This window comes from Malania oleifera, chromosome 2 (assembly GCF_029873635.1).
Source record: "Malania oleifera isolate guangnan ecotype guangnan chromosome 2, ASM2987363v1, whole genome shotgun sequence".
Lineage (NCBI taxonomy): Eukaryota > Viridiplantae > Streptophyta > Magnoliopsida > Santalales > Ximeniaceae > Malania > Malania oleifera.
This window is the reverse complement of record NC_080418.1, coordinates 63112680-63131060: the sequence shown is the minus strand read 5'-3', so window position 1 is coordinate 63131060 and position 18381 is coordinate 63112680. Positions and strand designations below refer to the sequence as shown.

The following is an 18381-nucleotide window of genomic DNA, read 5'->3' as shown; positions in this document are numbered from 1 at the left end:
TTTAATTGCAAATCTGTTGTATTTCTAAGCACAGACCTGAAGAGGGAGACTAGCTCTTTTGAAATAGTCCTAGATTGGCTTAAACCCAGTTAAGAAAGTTAGGTGCACCATCCTAATAAGGCGTGTTAGTTAAGGTCAGCCCTATGCTAATTGACTTGGTTGTAATTGGTGCTGCTCCACCCTTAAGTGAGCCGTTAGTGGAATCCTTAGGCTTGCGAGTTAGAGGCGGGGTCGTAGGCACAGTTAGCCAAACCCCGATAACATATCGTGTGTTTGTTTATATTTTTGTACTTTATATTCACCACACGTGTATGTTATGGTGTGAATGATGCGCATAATTTAAATTTTCGTACATTATATCTACTTGCGCATTTGGGATCGTATAGAAAGACCCTAGGTAGCTAAATTATATTGATTTCTGATTTAACCTATGAGAAAATTTTAAATTTCCAATTCACCCCCCTCTTGGGAATACACCAAATCTAAGAGAGAGTGAAAGAGAGAGAGAGAGAGAGAGAGAGAGAGAGAGAGAGAGAGAGAGAGAGAGAGAAAGAGAAGTAAAGTAGGCCAAGAGTGTTGGAGGAGTGTTTGCATAGCATCGGGTTCCTCCTTCTGCAGCAGCAACGACAACCTCAGGTTTTTTGATTTTTTTTTTTTCTATCATGGGAGAAGCTTGCCACGGCAGCAGACAAGGCAGAAAGCAACAACGGCCTCTTGGGTTCTCCTTTACGAACACCACAATAGCTCAGTGGGGTTTCTTTGGTTATAGAAGATTAAAGCAGCAACGGCTGTGGCAAAGTAGTGAGGGAGAGAGAGAGGCTGAGATAGAGAATGAGAGACTTGAGGAAACAAAGGGAGAGGGGCAGAAAGGTGAGTGTGGAGAGAAAAGAAAGTTTAGAGTTAAGAGAAGAGAAGGAGAGAAAATAGGGAGAGACCGAGAGAAGGAAAGACAGAGGAAGAAAGATGGTACGAAAAGGAGAGGAGAGGGGGCTGAGATAAGAGAGGAGAGAGGGCTGAGATTTGAAGGATTGAGAGAAAATAAAAGGAAGAAAGAAAGAAGGAGAAAGGAGGCTAAGGGGGAGAGACAGAGAGGGATGAAAAGGGAGAGGAGAGGCAGACAAAAGGAAAGAGAGAGAGTTGAGAAGAAAGGAAGAGACAGAAGAGTGGGCTAGACAAAGAGTTGGAAAGGGAGCAAATGAGAAGTGAGGTGGTGGAATAAATAAAAGAGAGCTAGTCCCCCTTCTTAAAGCCCTACCCAACGCCCACACACACGGCTACATGGCCGGGTCACATCAAGACTCGACCCATTCTTTTTTTTTTTTTTTTTTTTTAATTCTCACTCACACACAGCCTAATCTTTCAAGCCCTACTTGTTGACCTTATAGGTCACGCCCAGTTTTGATTATGACAAATACTCAGTGTGTCTAATGGGTGTTTGAGGCTTTGTATAGAAACCTAAATTGTCAAGATCATAATGCACATGCACATGGAGCAAATGAAGATTGAAGACCAATTTATATTCAGTATTGTAATATATATATCTCATTTGCAAAATTGGTCTGTAATAGTAATTAGGCCTTGTTGTATGTAATAATCACACATCCCAGATGCATGATTAAATATATAAGCCCATAATGCAAGTGACTGTAGAAAGACCTTAAGGGTTACCTTTCGGTCGACCGACATCGGATCTTTTCGGTGTCATCAAAAGGAAAAATGACCCTACGACACTCACATTTGCACTCATAAATGTTAGGCACTTAATTAGGGTGTTTGTGATTCAAAATAGGACTGAAATACACATTTTGTGCACTTTCGGTCGACTGGTCAAGGCAGTTCATTCTGCCTTAGTCGACCGAATCGGGTTAGTTCAAAAACACCCGATCGACTGAAACTTTTAGGAGTCAAACATTTGACTACCTGGTAGACCGAGCAAAAATTGTATACCAACTACCTGGTCGACCGAGTGTCCTTGGGAGAAATCCCAACGATCTGATCAATTGAGAGGTTCAGTTCATTTTCCTCTGGTCGACTGAACCGCGTGAATTGAAAAATTTGCCTTCCCCTGGTTGATCGACCAAACAGTTCAAAAATGGCCCGGTCGACTGACCCATATGAACTTCGGTTGACCGAAAAGGTTTCTGGTCGACCGGACCTCTCAGGTTGCCCTGATTTTTTACCGTGGTTAAAATTATTTTAAACAGGGTTAAATTTGCTAAAATGTCATTAAACTTTCTTAATAATTTCCAATAAGTCCCCAACGGTTATATTTCATGGGGTATTTATAAATACCCCCTCATTTGGGATTAATAGAAGAGACTAGTAGATTTGGTTAGGGAAAATTTTTTGAAAATCCAAAAACCTATAATACTCATTTTCATACTAAAACCATTCATACTTACCTTCCCCTATTACTCGTACCTTTTGTAAGTTGATTGAGTCTTTGCTACAGGTTGCTCTCCTATTTGCATTTGATTGATTCAACTTTAACGAGAGCTAAACCGGAGTATTCTTAGGGGGCTTTGTTCATAAGCCTATCCTAAGAAGACTTGTTTAAGCTTCTGAGTATTGCATTTGTATTGCAATATCTTAGGAAGCTTGCATTTCTCTTTAGGTTGCAAAATCATTTTCAAAACATACTCAAATATCTTGTGTGATTTATATTGATATATATGTGAGAAGATATTTGTGTTTGTAACATAGATCTTTGTTGCAATATCTATTCACATATCATTTGCTGAATACAAAGACTATACATTTTTTGCAAACCGAGCACATACGTCATATACTATTTACGTGATTGATATATCCCTTAGACTGATACATTTGAAACTTGCTTGACATCTTTGTGTGAATTTGTTGATTGAATATCTTGTGATACAAAGATTACTTGTTGATACTCTCACGTACTCACTACACTGATTGAAAATACATTTGAGAGTTGAAATATTAGACCACACTGAACTTACATATTAAATCATCTTGTGGTGTATCTGACTGAGCGCATCTGAGTACATATCTGCTTTGCACGAAAAGCACAATCACTGTACCGATATTATTTGATTGCAAATACTGTTATATTTCCAGGCACGGGCCTGAAGAGGGAGACTAGCCCTATGGAATAGTCCCAGATTGGTTTAAATCCGGTTAGGAAAGTTAGGTGCGTCATCCTGTTAAGATGTGTAGATTGAGGTCAGCCCCACTAATTGACTTAGTTGTTAAGGTTGAGGTCAGCCCTATGCTAATTGACCTAATTGTAATCGGTGCCGCTCCACCCTTAAGTGAGCCTTTAGTGGAATCCTCGGGCTTGCGAGTTAGAGGCGGAGACGTAGGCATAGTTGGTCGAACCCCGATAACATATCGTGTGTCTGTTTACATTTCCGCACTTTATATTTACCGAACGTATATGTTATGGTATGAATGATGTGCATGCTTTAAGTTCCATATATTTTATTTATCAGCACATTTGAAATTGTGTACAAAAATCATAAGTTACCAAATCACATTGACCTTTGACTTAATCTAGGAGAGTTTTAAATTTTCAATTCACTCCCCTCTTGGGAATACACCAATTCTAACACTTGCTCACTGTCCCTCTATACATGAAATCACCCCATGGCTTTTAATATTTTTTTTCCTTTATTTTTCTTTTGAAACCCATATTATTTTGCACGCATGGCTTGCAGCTTACACACATGCACATGACTCATTTGATTCCAAGCAAGGCTTCATGCACACACACTTCATTCTCATGCATGTGGCTCTTCCAAATTCCTACATGGTTCGACTTTTGAAAATTCTTAGACTGCACGGCTTCTTCTCACACTCGAGCTCACGCATGACCCACGTATACTTTAATTTTCGATTTTAATTTTCAAAAATTGTCTTGCAATAATAGAATACAAATATCCATAAATTATCGAATAACATTCCAATTATTACAAATTGAGCTCAATATTAAAATACTTAACATAATTAGACATTTAATTAAAAAATATAATCGCTAATGCATGATTGTAAATACCTAATTACACAACTTAGGGACGTAATCAGAATATTTTAAAAAATAAAAATAATCAAAATTAAAGAATTATTTTGAAGGGATAAAGGAATTTTGAATAAGAAAAGGCACATGCAAGTGGTTAAAGCTCTGCAGAATCTCAAGGCGTTTAAAATAAACATCACAACTCTGAAAATTGGAATACAAGGCGTTTAAAATAAATATCTCAATTCCTTTGTGGTTCAAGGAGATATATTAATAATAAACCTAGTATTTTTCAAAATTGTGTACAATTACAATCTCATTAATTTTAAAAAACATATAATTTACAATAATTATCCCAAATGCTTATATATATTGTTAGTGAAGACCCAACAATGACTTTTCTATGATCGAATCAAAACAGATCCCAAAACAATTTTAACATCTTTTGTGATTTTAGATCAAGAAACCAAGAGATGAATTGAAATGGCTCATCTATATGAAATTCTAAAGTAGCCCATGTGAGAATTTGATCATCACATATAGTCCCAAGGCATAAAAGCATGCATCAGAAGAGAAATGGCAGAGAGAGGTGGGCATACAGATCTTCATAAGATTTGGTTTAATTAAGTTACCTCACCCTCACTGAATCTACCAGCATTACATATTCTCTCAAAGATTTCTCCTTCTGCAACATATTCCATGACTATAGCTAGATGGGTTGGTGTTAGCACCACCTACACAGGAAATTAAAATCTTTGTTAACAACTCAAGTTACAAAATCCCCTCCAAATGCTTATTTGCAGCAAAAGCAATATTAGATGAACTAGAAGAGCCCTGTTTTCCTTTTTCTTTTTTCTTTTTTTCTTTTTTTCCTTTTTTCTAAATTAAATCATCCTCTCAAATTGGTTCCCCAAAATAATGAAAAAAAATAAAAATTGACTCCTTTGAACAAGCTAGTCATTTTACTTTTTTATGTTTCATCATCTACAATAGTGAGAGATTGTATTTGGTGATTGAGGATGAAAACATGAATAAGAAATAACAAAATTAAAAGTTAATGCATGTAAAACAAAAATAGTGTTGATTTATTTGCTATATAGGTTATTCTCTCACCTTTTTTGATAATCAAGCATTGCAAACTAGATTCCCTTCATATTTTCTTTTGCTTTCATCAATTTTTCTATGTTCCAAACAGTCAGTTAAAAGCCATTCCAGAGGAACTGAACAAGAAAAAATGTTAAGTGATTCAAGCAACTCAACATGTATACTCCTGGATACACAAAAAGTAATGATGGAATGTAGACAGTGCTTCCAAGTCACAGATTTCTTTCATAAGCTGCCAAATCCTAGTTTTTCATTTCTTTTCACACATCACTCTGATTTCCAAGTCCAAATTCCTATTCCATTTTCGCAGATTTTTGTAGATTACTTTACACGAGATCATCAGAAAACCATCCAAATGCTATTAAAAACACCACAACGCCAATCAATTCCATGGCATGCCCATCAGTTTAAAACAAGAGAACTGAACGTAATCAAAATGAAGTTGAAGCAAATGCAACATTCAGCATCAAACATAACGGAAATCACTAGATTCATTTCAGTCTCAACAACTCCATCAAAATTTAAATAGGTAAAAAATACAAACAGTGTAGTTTGGTTCTACGACGTGAGAACAACGACGCTGCCGGCCTCCATGATCTTCTTCTCGGCGGTCTTCGACACGAGCTTGGACTTTATGAAAAGAAAAAAAGAAAGTTGTAGTCCGTGGAGTGACTTGAGCAAGAAAAGAGTACAAGACCTTTCTATTTTTGGAGTACCTAAGTTAGAAATATGGAGATTCTTTTATTTTTAGGTAGCCAAACATGTTCGCAAGTATACAAGTCAAGAGCACCTTCACACGAGAAAAAGCTTGGGGAATACGTTCAAGTGGCTGAAAGAAAGAACAACAAAACAGGGGAATTAATTAATTAAAGCAGAAAAAGGCTCTCATACCTTCTTGAATCTGATTATGTTAGGATGCTTCAAGGACCTGTGGTTCATAATCTCCTTCTGCACATGCTCATCAATCTGGCCCCCAAACCAAAAAAAGAAAAACATGAAATTAAAAGGAGCCTAGATTAAAAAAAAAACCAAGCAAATTGATTTATTAAAAGCAAAACAGAGAGAGAGAGAGAGAGAGAGAGAGAGAGAGAGAGAGAAGAAGAAGAAGAACCTGCTGGCCGAACTTCCAAGTTAGCAGAACGACCTCAAGCGAGCGGCGGGAAGAAACGGCGGCGGCGGAGAGCAACGGCTGCGACAACGGCGGTGGTGGTGATGGCTGGAGAGGACATGTCAGGCCAGAAAGAAGAAAGAAGAAAGAAGAAAGAAGGGAGGAGGAACTGAAGGAGGAGGGAAAGGAGGGGGGATCGACGCGGGAGATGGGGAAAGGAGGGAGGAGGCAGGGGAAAGGTGGGAGAAATGAGAGGGAAATCGGGATGAGCGAATTTTGCTCGAATATTAGTGACAATCTTCTAAATGTTCACTAGTATCTTTGACAAAAGTTTTTAAACCATCACTAATATTGTTAATAAAATTATTTTTAATTTTTTAAATAAAAATATTATTAGTGATGAATCCTCTTAACCGTAACTATTATTATTAACGAAATTATTTTTATATTTTTTCAATAAAAACAATATTAGTAACGAATCTTTTAAATCGTCACTAATACCTTATTATTAGCCAAAAATTTTTTAAATCGTCACTAATATTATTAACTAAATTATATTATATTTTTAAATAAAAACACTATTTTTGACGAGTCCTCTAAACTCTTATTAAAACACTATTATTAGTGATGAATTTTACAAACCGTCACTAATATTGTTAATTAAATTATTTTTATATTTTTTCAATATAAACACTATTAGTGATAAATCCTCGAAACCTTCACTAATAACCTATTATTAGTGACAAATTTTATAAACCGTCACTAATATTGTTAACTAAAATATTTTAATATTTTTTAAATAAAAACACTATTAGTAACGAGTCCTCTAAACCGTCACTAATAATCCTCTAAACTGTCACTAATTGTGTTTTTTATTTAAAAAATATAAAAATAATTTATTTAACTATATTAGTGGTTGTTTAGAGAAAATCGTCACTAATAGATTGTATCAATTCCCATGTTCAAGTTATGTCAAAACACAATTAGCTTCCTTTAATGCCATATGACTCCCTTGTTTGAATACCCCATATTAGTTGTTAGGTGAAATAAATTGTGTGGTTGGATAAAAACATGACTACGAACTTAAATTGTGATTGAACTTAACTAATGTAATTAAGTCCAAAATTAATTGGTTTAAATTATTTTATCCTCATATATTTAATATGTATGTACAATAATATATTTAGATTGTGTTTAAAAGCATGAATTTTTGGGTTTGAATTTGAATTTATATAAATTTCGAAGAAACTCAATGCATTTCAATATTGGAGTTTGTCTAAATCCACACAAATTTAAATTTACAAAATCAATGCTCCCAAACACAACGTTAATATTTTGATTAACGTAGAAATACTTGCTGCATTGAAAAATCATGTCTCTCTGTTTGTCACTGTTGACAAAACAAAAAAAAAATTATAAGAAAAAAGTATCTTAGTGTACAAGTCTATGTGCTAACGCATAACTTCCCACACCTAGTGTCACGGTTCGACTATTTGCACACCTTTGTGAAAGGGTCGTGTGGTGCTAGCTAAAACACTCTTGCTAAGCTGGCCAGCTTATCGTTTACCACAATTCATCCACGAAACACTCGCATTAACATCCAATCAAAATAGCAGCAGAAACAGTAAGCAATTATGAAAGCAATGGCACGCTAGCAGTAAACATTGATGCAACATAATTCATTAACAACGTCTCCGTTGACATTGTGTGTTTAGCAAGGGAGGCAAGTAGGCTAAACATGTTGACAATGGCTAGTGAGTTTTACAAGATTGATGAACACTCACCTTCCCCTGAAGAGCTTTACATGCAAAATTCATCCTAGCATTAGGAAACATCAAAGTGACCGATGAGTCATACTACCTTATTTGGTATACAATGAAACAAATACTAGAAAGTAAGCCTACACTAACATTTACATGATGGAAACTCATTCCAAGCACACGAGACAAGCCATCATAGGCAAGCATAATGCCCTAAACAAGCTTAGATCATGACACTCCCCCGCTTATGCGGTCGACGTCCTCGTTGACTCACTCTTTCTTTCCCTAACTCTTTTTATTTCCAGTTCATATACAACTGCGTGGATGTTTTAAATATCTAAATCATACAATCTACGTAATTTGGAAGTTAAATAAACTTAAGGTTTAATTTTGATTTGAGATTGCGAAAACTGAAAGGGAGTACGTTGGTTGATCACACAAACCTCAAAAGGAAGTACGTTGGTTGGTTAATACCTAAAGAAAAATTAACTAAGAGGTTATTTAAATTCTGAGTTGTTTGGGATTGGAGTTTAGGATTGCATTGAAGAAATCATTTCATATATATAGGGCTTAATTAAATTTTATACCCAGGGCTGACAACAAAAGCTTTATTGTGATTGAATGGTTTTAAAGTTTGATATTGAGTGGATTATGTTTATATTCCAAAGAGTACCGAATCTTGCAAGCTTCCATTAATTTAATAGTGCTGCAGTTAACTCATACTTGGCAAATAAATTGATTGTTTTGGTTCGAAGATTGTGCTTAATTGATTGGTTGTTTAATTGTGTTATTGATTGGATAAAGGAAACTAAGTTCTTGAGTGATTAACAAATTAAACAAACAAGTCAAGAATTGGTTAAGAGAAATAAAATAACTTTAAGGAATTTTAAAAGGAATTAAAATAATTTTTTAGAATCCAATTCACCCCCCTCTTGGGACTACACCTTGCTTTTCGTTGACAAATCTTATGAAAGCTCAAAGTTTGACAAATATTATGAAAGCTCAAAGAATGTTGAAACTCAAGACAAGATGAACTCCAAGAAAGGATATACATGAAGACTTCAATAATTGAACGTTTTAGAGTTTTAAGGAAGTTTTATGTAAGTACTTCAATTTAAAGTTCATATGAATGCATTGAAACTCTTTAGGAATAATAAAGACCTGGAGACCTATTTTTGAGACCTTGAATTTTTTTTTTTTCAAAATTATAAATTAAAGGCCCAAAGAGAAAAAAGAGTTTTTGAAATAAAAAGTCTTAAAAAACAAGTTTTTCAAATACTTAGGCGCCTGACCTAAAATAGACAAGCAACTAACCTTTTTGTGTTTTTAAGATTGGCAAATAGAAGGGTGCCAGGTGCCTGACCTTGACAACTGAGGCGGCTGACCTTGTTTTTCTTGGCGACTGACTATACACTGACTTTTTAAATAAAACTGGATTTGAATAAGATAGGCGCTTGACGTTTTAAGACAAGCGACTGACATTTGAAACTTTTTAAAAGTTTAGTGCGAGAAAGTTTCTAAATTTGGTTTCTTGGGCTCCAAACTTTGTGCAAACTTGGGAATCATTCCAAGTAAACTTGGGGAACAAGAAATACACTTTTTAACTCCATATATAGCCCCTAAGGCAAAGATTTTAAATACCAAGAAATTATGCAGCAATTAAATATTCTCAAGTGCTCTCAATTCTCAAAGGCTATCTTGCTCACATCTTGTTGATATTCTTTACTAAGTTTTTGCTGAAATTCTCACACTAAAATTAAGCATAAATTTTGAATCTTTCAATCATAGAAAGATCATACTGGTGATAAGTTTACTTTGAGCATCAATTTCATTGCATATTGATATTTACTTTGAAGTATACTCTATGCTTAAAATTGTACTGATCTACTTTTTTGAGAAAGTCATTGTACACCAAATTGTTTCTTGTTTCTCTTGTAGTTTTTGACAGTTCAAGGTTAGTTGAATCGTTGTACCGAGTGTGGAGTATCGCTTGGACAGGGGGCTCCACCCTAAAGGAGGAATTGTAACGGTGTGTTTAGCCCATAAAGGAACGTTGTAGTGGAATCTTAGGGTTATTGCCTAAGGCTAGGACGTAGTTTGGTTATAAGTTGAACTTCTTAAAAAACTCAGTCTCACTCTCATTCCCTAAACTCTCTTTACTTTTCTCCATATATATAACTGCGTGGTTGTTTTTTTTCAATTCTATAAATTTTTTGGATTGGATATTAAATAAAACAAAAATTAATTTGACTTTGGGATTGCGGAAACCCAATGAGAGTACATTGGTTAATCAATACTTTTTGCAAAAACCATAAGGGAGTACATTGATTAATTAACACCCAAGATTCATTAATTGAAAGTTTATTTAAAATCTAAGTTTTGGAAGAGTGTTGGAATTTTCAATTATGCTTCATTAAAACAAGGTTTTTATCAAACTTTACTTTGAGTTACTCAATCATTGAATCTTGCAAGCTTTTCTAAATTTATTCTTTAGTGTGAATCTTTTTTTGGTTATCTTATTTAGAGTATTGAATTATTCAAAAGCTGAAAGCATTACATTGTGAATCATTGGTTTGTGTTGATTGAATCAATTTATTGGTTGGGTGTTAATTGACATTACTTCAAGATCAAGTTGATTTACTCATTCTTAAAGTTTTAAAAGTGAATATTGATTTCTAGCTGATATTGTAATTCAAATTATCCTTTTTTAAGAACTAGACTTACAATAAGTTGAGAATCTATAAAAGGAGTTAAAAGAAACTTTTAAAACCCAATTCACCTCCTCTTGGGACTACACTTTACTTTTCAATTGGTATCAAAGCGAGGTTGTAGCAAATATTAACCTAGAAGCTATATAAAGATCTTTATGGCACACCTAGGCGTAGCTCCCTTTGCTGAGGGTCAATCCTTATATAGACCTCCTCTCTTTTATGAAGTCAACTATACTTTTTGGAAACAACAAATGAGGATATACCTACAAACCATGGATTGGGAAGCTTGGAAAGTTGTCACACATGGCGACCTTGTCCCTACCTAAAACATAGATAATAAAGAAATACCTAAAGAAGAAAAAGAGATGGCCGACAATGACCATAAGCTGTTGCAAGTAAATTCAAGTGCTATGAATGCTTTGTATTGTGCTCTTGATGTAAATGAATTCAATAGGGTCATGACATGTAAATAAGCTAAAGAAATATGGGATAAACTAGAGGTAACCTATGAAGGAACGGTTGATGTTAAAGATAATTGAATCGACATGCTAATAACCGAATATGAGGCCTTTAGGATGAACTCAGATGAAACCATCTCTAGTATGTACACTAGGTTCACCGTTATAATAAACTCCCTCAATGCCTTATGAAAGAATTACTCAACTTATGAAATGATCCAAAAAATTCTCAGAGGACTTCCACCGATTTTGGAACCTAAGGCCACTACAATAGTTGAAGGAAGAAATTTGAAAAACACCTCCCTAGATGAATTAATAAGTTTTCTACTCACTTATGAAATGACAATAAACAAAAGAAGTGGAAAATCTAAAAATAAGGAATCCATTGCATTTAAAGCCTCAAGTGAAAGCTCTAGCGATGAAGATGAAGAGGTAATGAATGATAACGATATAGCCCTCATAACCAAGAGACTTGCAAAAATCCTTAGAAAGAAGAATAAAAGAAAATTTCGAGACTCAAAATTAGATGAAGAAGGAACTAATAAGAAAGAAACAAAGAAAGAACCTCCTACATTTTATAATTGTAAGAAAGTTGGATGCATAAAACCAAATTATCCACAACTTAAGAAAGATTCCAAAGAAAAAGAAAAGGGCAATGAAAGCCACTACATGGGATAACATTATTACAAGTAGTTCAGATAGTGAATCAAGTGACCAAGAGGTTGTTTGCTTTATGGCATGGGACGATGATGAAGAACAAACCTCCTCATCCAAATCATTTAATGATTATAGTGATGATTCATATAATGAATCCAATGATGAGAGTATGTCATCTTATGAAGAACTACAAAGAAACAATGTACTCCCTTTTGGTTTCCGCAATCCCAAAAAAACATTAAACTTCAACTTATTTAAAATCCAAACCATGTAGTTTTTATGATTAAGAAATATAAATCATCCACGCAGTTAATCTATGCTGAAAATAAAGAGAGTAAGGGAAAGAGAGTGACACCACGTTTTTTACGAGGTTCGGCTTATCCCCAGCCTACGTCCTTGCCTTGGGCAAATCACCTAAGGATTCCACCATACTTGTTCCTTTTCGAGCGAAACAAAACCATTACACACTCCTTCAATAGGCTAGAGCACCGCCTCTCCAAGTGATACCCCACACTCGGTCACTCCTTCAGTAGGCTAGAGCTACACCTCTCCAAGTGATACCCCACACTTGGCCAACGATCCAACAACCTAGAATCGTCAAAGAAACAAGAAATAAGAGCTGTGTACAATAATGCTTTCACACAAAGTAGATTAGTATAATTTCAATCACTATGCACTTCAAGAATTTAAATATCAAGATGAAATAGAATTGAAACTCAAGATAAGATATCACCAATTCATTCTCTAGATGAATATCAGCAATAGTTCAATAGAATTCTCCCAGGAAGCTAGAGTGTGAGCAAGAGTGAGCTTTGTGAGAGATTGAAAGTAGGATGCTTGATTTCTTGATTGTTGCTTGGTTATTTGATTTCTTGGGTTAAAGGAGTATTTATAGAGTTTTTAGAGTGATTTTCCTTGTTTTTAAAGTTACTTGGAGTGTCCACCAAGTTTTTATAACATTCACATTTGAAAAACTAATGTTTATATTTTTCCCATTGAAGTTCAAAATTTGAATTCCTGTAAGGTCAATCGGCTGGATAGGCGACTGGGTAAGTGTTTTATACAGGTCAATCGGCTGAATAGGCAGCTAAGACCTCTCTATCTGTTAGAAATTAATTTCATTAAATTGTCAATCGGCTGACTGAACACAATTCAAAAGTGTCATTCAGCTGGGCTTGTCACTTGGCTGACTGATCATAGGTCAAAATGGTCAATCAGCTAGCTAGTTATTCAATGGTTATATTTGTCAGTCGGTTGAGAAAATTCAGAACATTTTGGTCAGTCAGCTAATTAGTCAATATTTTCAAAACTTCTATTTTTTTAAGATTTTAAACATTTTTGTTATTTGAAAAACTTAAATGTGACTTTTCAAAAACATTTTCCAGTGTTTTAAAAAATTGGTCTCTAAGTTTTTGTTGCATCCTAATGAGCTTCAACATATTCCAAAGGATATTTAAAATATGAAGCACTTACATAAAGACTTCTTTGGACTCTTGACATTCTAAGTGCTTTAGTCTTCATGTTTGTTTTTCTTTAAGCTCTCTTGCTTTGCTTTTATTTGGCTCTTGCTTTTCATCAAGCTTTGATATACTTTAAGCTCTTTAACATCCATGCTCTCATATTCTTCAAGATTTGATAAATCATCCTTGAATCCATGCTTTAAGCTTCATATGATCATCATTCTTTAAAATATAAGCTTTCATGAATCCTTCTAAACACTTGACCATACTTTCTCGTAGTTGAGTCCTGAAATGTCATCACTTAACCAAATATGCTAAGTTTCACTTGTTTGTTAGCATCAAAACATGATTTTAACCCTTGTAAGGCCAACATGATGAAAGAAATAGAAGATTTAAGATCTCAAGCTTCGATTGAAAAAGAAAAAGACATAGTCATTAATGAACTTGAAAGAAAAATAAATCGGATGACTAAAGAACTAGTAAGGCTGCAAGCTAACTGCAAAGGAATTAAAAACTCAGAAATGCTTTGCCTTGAAAAAAAAATTGAGGATCAAAATAAAATAATTTACAACTTCACTATAATAAAAGAAAATCTTGATAAAATGATTAGTGCACAAAAAATATCCTTGAATAAAGAAGGTATAGGATTTTGTGAATTCAGGTGTAATCCCAAGAGGGGGGTGAATTGGGTATTTTGAAAATATTTAATTTTACTTCAACAATTAGTCCCTATTTTAAGATTTGGCTCAGACAATCACCAGGGCTTGAAATTAATTCAATCCAATAATTTTATATTCAATTATACCTAGTTAATTACCAAGTGCTTGCAAGGTTATTTAGAGATGGTCTAATTAAAACTTTATTTAGAACATAGTAGGCGGTATTGACTGCCTCAGCCCAGAAGTACTTAGGTAGTTTATATTCGTTAAGCATAGTTCTGGCCATTTCTTGTATAAACCTATTCTTTCTTTCAACTACACTGTTTTGTTGAGGTGTTCTAGGGGCTAAAAAGTTATGAGATATTCCTAATAAATTGTAGTAGTCTTCCATGCCTTGATTTTTAAATTCTCTACCCTTATCACTTCAGATTTTAGTGATAGTATATCCCTTTTCATTTTAAATTTTCTTGCATAGATTTATGAATTGTTCACACGCTTCATCTTTGTGACCTAAAAATGGTACCCATGTATATCTTGAATAATCATCAACTATGACGAATGTGTACCATTTTCCTCCTAAACTTTGAGTTGGGTTTGGACCAAATAAATCTAAGTGTAGCATTTGAAGTGGTATAGTAGTAGAGATAACTTTCTTCTTCTTAAAGCTAGATCATGCTTGTTTCCCTTGTTGACATGCATCATATATTTTATCTTTCACGAATTTTTCCTTAGGCAATCCCTTAACTAAGTCTCCCTTAACTAGTTTAGATATCAAGTCCATGTTTGCGTGCCCTAGTCTCCGATGCCAAATCCAACTAATTTCATTCATAGTAGAAAAACAAATAACTTGTTGAGAAGCAAGATTGTCAAAGTTAGTGGTGTAGACATTTTCATTATGATATGCAGTAAACAATACTTTGTTTTCATATTTGTTCTCTACATTGCATTTTTCATGTTCAAATGAGACTTTATAACCTTTATCACATAGTTGACTTATACTCAATAAATTATGTTTCAATCCATCAACCAACAACACGTTATCAATGACAAGTGAAGGTTCCTTATCAACCTTACCAACTCCAATGATTTTACCTTTCGAGTTATCCCCAATTGTAACGAATCCTTCATCTTTGGATATGATAGATGCAAGTTTAGCTTTATCTCCTTTCATATGTCACAAGCATCTGCTATCCATAGACCACTTTTCCTTTGAGGAGGACAATCTCAAGCACATCTACAAGACATAATCAGATAACTACTTTTGGTACCCAGATTTTCTTGGGTCCATGGGGTTAATACTAAATTCTCCTTTGACTTTCTAGACTTTCTTAATTTTGACATCTTTATTTTTAAAAGAACAGTCAAATTTTATGTGACCTAACTTCTTACATTTAAAACATGTAATATTTTTATAATAATCTTTAATTGGAACATATGATTTTGACTCTCTTACGAAATATCCCATGTAAAGATGTCTCTATTTTAGGTTATCCTTTCTATTATAACCAAGACCTTATTTTTCGAGGGAGTTTCTTTGAATTCCAAGGACTTTTTCAAAATTAGTCTGTCCTTCTATAAATTTACAGATAATCTTAGATTTATCTTTTAAATCCCTTTCTAACTCTTCAATTTTCAAATTCTTGTCTTTCACGAAAGATGCATGAGATTTATTTTGACTTTCTATTCACTTCGAAATTTCTTTTAATTTTAATTTCAACCCAGAATTTTTCTTGTTCATTTTCTCAAGCATTTTAAGGGTATACAGATATTCCTGATGCAGCTCATCATAAGAAAGCATGCTATTTTCATTTTTTGAATCACTGGAATAATAAGATGAAGCAGAACAAAAAAATTGTACCTCATGGTCTTTATGAGCCATCAAACATGGATATGCAATCTTGTCGTCACTGAATTCAAATTCTGAACTATTGGTACCGTAAGTATCCCAGCTAACCGTTAGTGCCTTCTTCTTCTTCTTCTTCTTCTTAGACACTTTCTTCAGCTGGGGACAATCTGGCTTGATATTTCTAACTTCTCTATAGTTATAGCACATGGGAAGATCATCCTTTTGCTTCCTTCTATTTGACTCTCCCTTTTCTATTTTTTGATCCCTTGAATTTCCTAGTGTATTTCTTGTTCTTTCTCATGAACTCTCCGAATTTCTTAGTGATAAGTGCCATGTTATCTTCTGATTCTGAATCACTTCCCTCACTGGAGCTATTGGATGATGCCTTAAGTGTTGTAACTTTCTTAGTTTTGTTTTGCTCATTATTCCTTTCATTTATTGCTAGTTAATAAGTAATAAGTGAACCGATCAATTCATCAACCAAAATCTCCTTTAGGTTCCTTCCTTCTGCTATTACAGTGGCCTTAGTTTCCCAAACTAGTGGTAGTCCCCTAAGTATCTTCCTGATCAACTCATAAGTAGGGTAAGATTTACCAAGAGAATTTAAAGAATTCATGATGTGTGTGAATCTAGTGTTCATAGATTGAATAGATTCATCAGCAGTCATTCTAAATGCCTCATATTCACTAGTAAGCATGTCTATCCTACTATCTTTTACTTCCTTAGTACCTTCATATCTGACTTCTAACTTTTTCCAAATCTCTTTAGCAGTGTTACATGCCATCACCCTATTAAACTTATTTACATCTAGTGCACAGAATAGCAAGTTCATTGCAGTAGCATTTATTTGCACAGATTTCTAGTCTTCCTCTGAATATTCATCTTCAGTCTTAGGAACATTTACCTTATTAACTACTTTCATGCGAACATGGTTTCCCTTAGAAATTATTTTTCATACTTTCCAATCTACATTTAACAGGTATATACTCATCCTAAGTTTCCTGTAAGTGTAATTTACACCATAGAAAATTGGTGGTCTAGTGGATGAGTGTCCCTCATTGAATGGAGTTATACCGATGTGTGTAATGTCATCATTTTAAAAAAATAACGATTAAGTCTATGTAGACCTCTCTCTGATACCAAATGTGAATTCAGGTGTGATCCCAAGAAAGGGGGTGAGTTGGGTATTTTGAAAATATTTAATTTTACTTCAACAATTAGTCCCTATTTTAATATTTAACACAAACAATCACCGAGGCTTGAAATTAATTCCATCCAATAATTTTATATTCAATTATACCCAATCAATTACCAAGTTCTTGTAAGGTTATTCAACATACACACATGCAAGATAGGTAATGAAATGTGCTGTGAAAATTAAAAAGAGTAAGGGAAGAGAGAAGACAACACACAATTTTTATGAGGTTTAGCTAACCCAGCCTATGTCCTCGTCTTGAGCAACCCACTCAAGGATTCCACTAAATCCATACTCCTTTAATCGAGATGGAGCTTCCCTTAGAATTTTCTGTTTACAAGAGGTACAACTTCCTCCTAATCTGCTACTTACAAGAGATACAACTTTCTCCTCAAACCTAGTTCACAACTTGAACCGTGATTACAATGTAACTATTCTAGAAAAACTCAATAATGTTTCTACACAAGCTAGCGAGTACAATAGAAATCCCTAACACATAATCATATGATAAAACTTGAAGGTCAATATGTATATAATGATAAAATCGTTATATGTATGATATGCTTCACAAAATTACCTTCAAGATAATATCTCTGAAAAATTAATTTCTTATAAATAAACACTTTGGAGATTTTAGGATTTCAAACCAATCCACTTGATGCAGAAAAATCAAGATATGATCCTTGTAAAACTAATCTTTAGTAGCACTCAGATCTAGGTTCTAATTATCGAGTAATTTGTATGATTAATTATTTGAATAAAAATACGACTTGAAATGTTCCAAAGATTTCTCACACACATATATTTAAAACACTCTCAAATTGAGCAATCAAATAGTTTTTGTAGTATTCCATCTTAGAACGATAAATGTAGTCAAGAATATCTCAAAGAGTTTAGTTCAATCAAATTTTTCTCAAGTATGTATATTCAATCAGTGAATAAAATATTTAGATTGTTATTTTTGTTCCCAAGTAATATATATATATATATATATATATATTTTTTTTGAGTTAATGGAAACCAAAAGTAAGATTTAAATATGTAAAATACTTTTACCAAACCTCCAGCCTAAAGATGAATGAAATGTTGCAGTAAGATACGAGTGAAAGCTCTTGACTCTTGAATGAGAATGTCCAAACTTGATGTATAGAAGTGGGAATGCAGACCCGTAGAGAATTTTCATTTAACACTCTCAAGGTATGTTCAAAAAGTGAGGCACTAGGGTTCTTAGGTTAATTTTATATGTGTTATCGGCCCTAAGTTTAATCCCAGCCGTTGGATCATTTTACCTGAATGAAATTCCATGTGTATCCCCACTGAACCGAAGTTCTACGCTCGACATTTGTCAACGAGAAGGAACCCTTCGTCGATGAGTGTTCAACACTCGTTCGTCGATGTGAACATGAGTTTGTCAATGAGAAAATTGTCTAATGTTTTG

General features: G+C 34.1%; 1 protein-coding gene across 1 annotated transcript; it reads right to left on the bottom strand.

The window, feature by feature from the left end:
• Positions 1–4214: 4214 nt before the first annotated feature.
• Positions 4215–18285, bottom strand: LOC131148219 (uncharacterized). Its single transcript, XM_058097947.1, has 4 exons — positions 18233–18285; positions 6201–6495; positions 5981–6055; positions 4215–4719 (listed from the first exon to the last, which is right to left on the bottom strand). The coding sequence occupies exons 1-4, from the start codon at positions 18283–18285 to the stop codon at positions 4609–4611; spliced, it is 534 nt and encodes a 177-aa protein (XP_057953930.1). The 3' UTR covers positions 4215–4608.
• Positions 18286–18381: the final 96 nt, after the last annotated feature.

What these genes read in the sequence shown, in the direction of transcription:
- LOC131148219 (XM_058097947.1), bottom strand. Translation starts at nt 18,285, where the DNA reads ATGTCGAGCGTAGAACTTCGGTTCAGTGGGGATACACATGGAATTTCA. An exon ending in CTTGGAAGTTCGGCCAGCAG is followed by an intron (nt 6,056 to 6,200) that starts GTTCTTCTTCTT and finishes TTTGGGGGCCAG; the next exon opens with ATTGATGAGCATGTGCAGAA. An exon ending in ACATAATCAGATTCAAGAAG is followed by an intron (nt 4,720 to 5,980) that starts GTATGAGAGCCT and finishes TTTCCTGTGTAG; the next exon opens with GTGGTGCTAACACCAACCCA.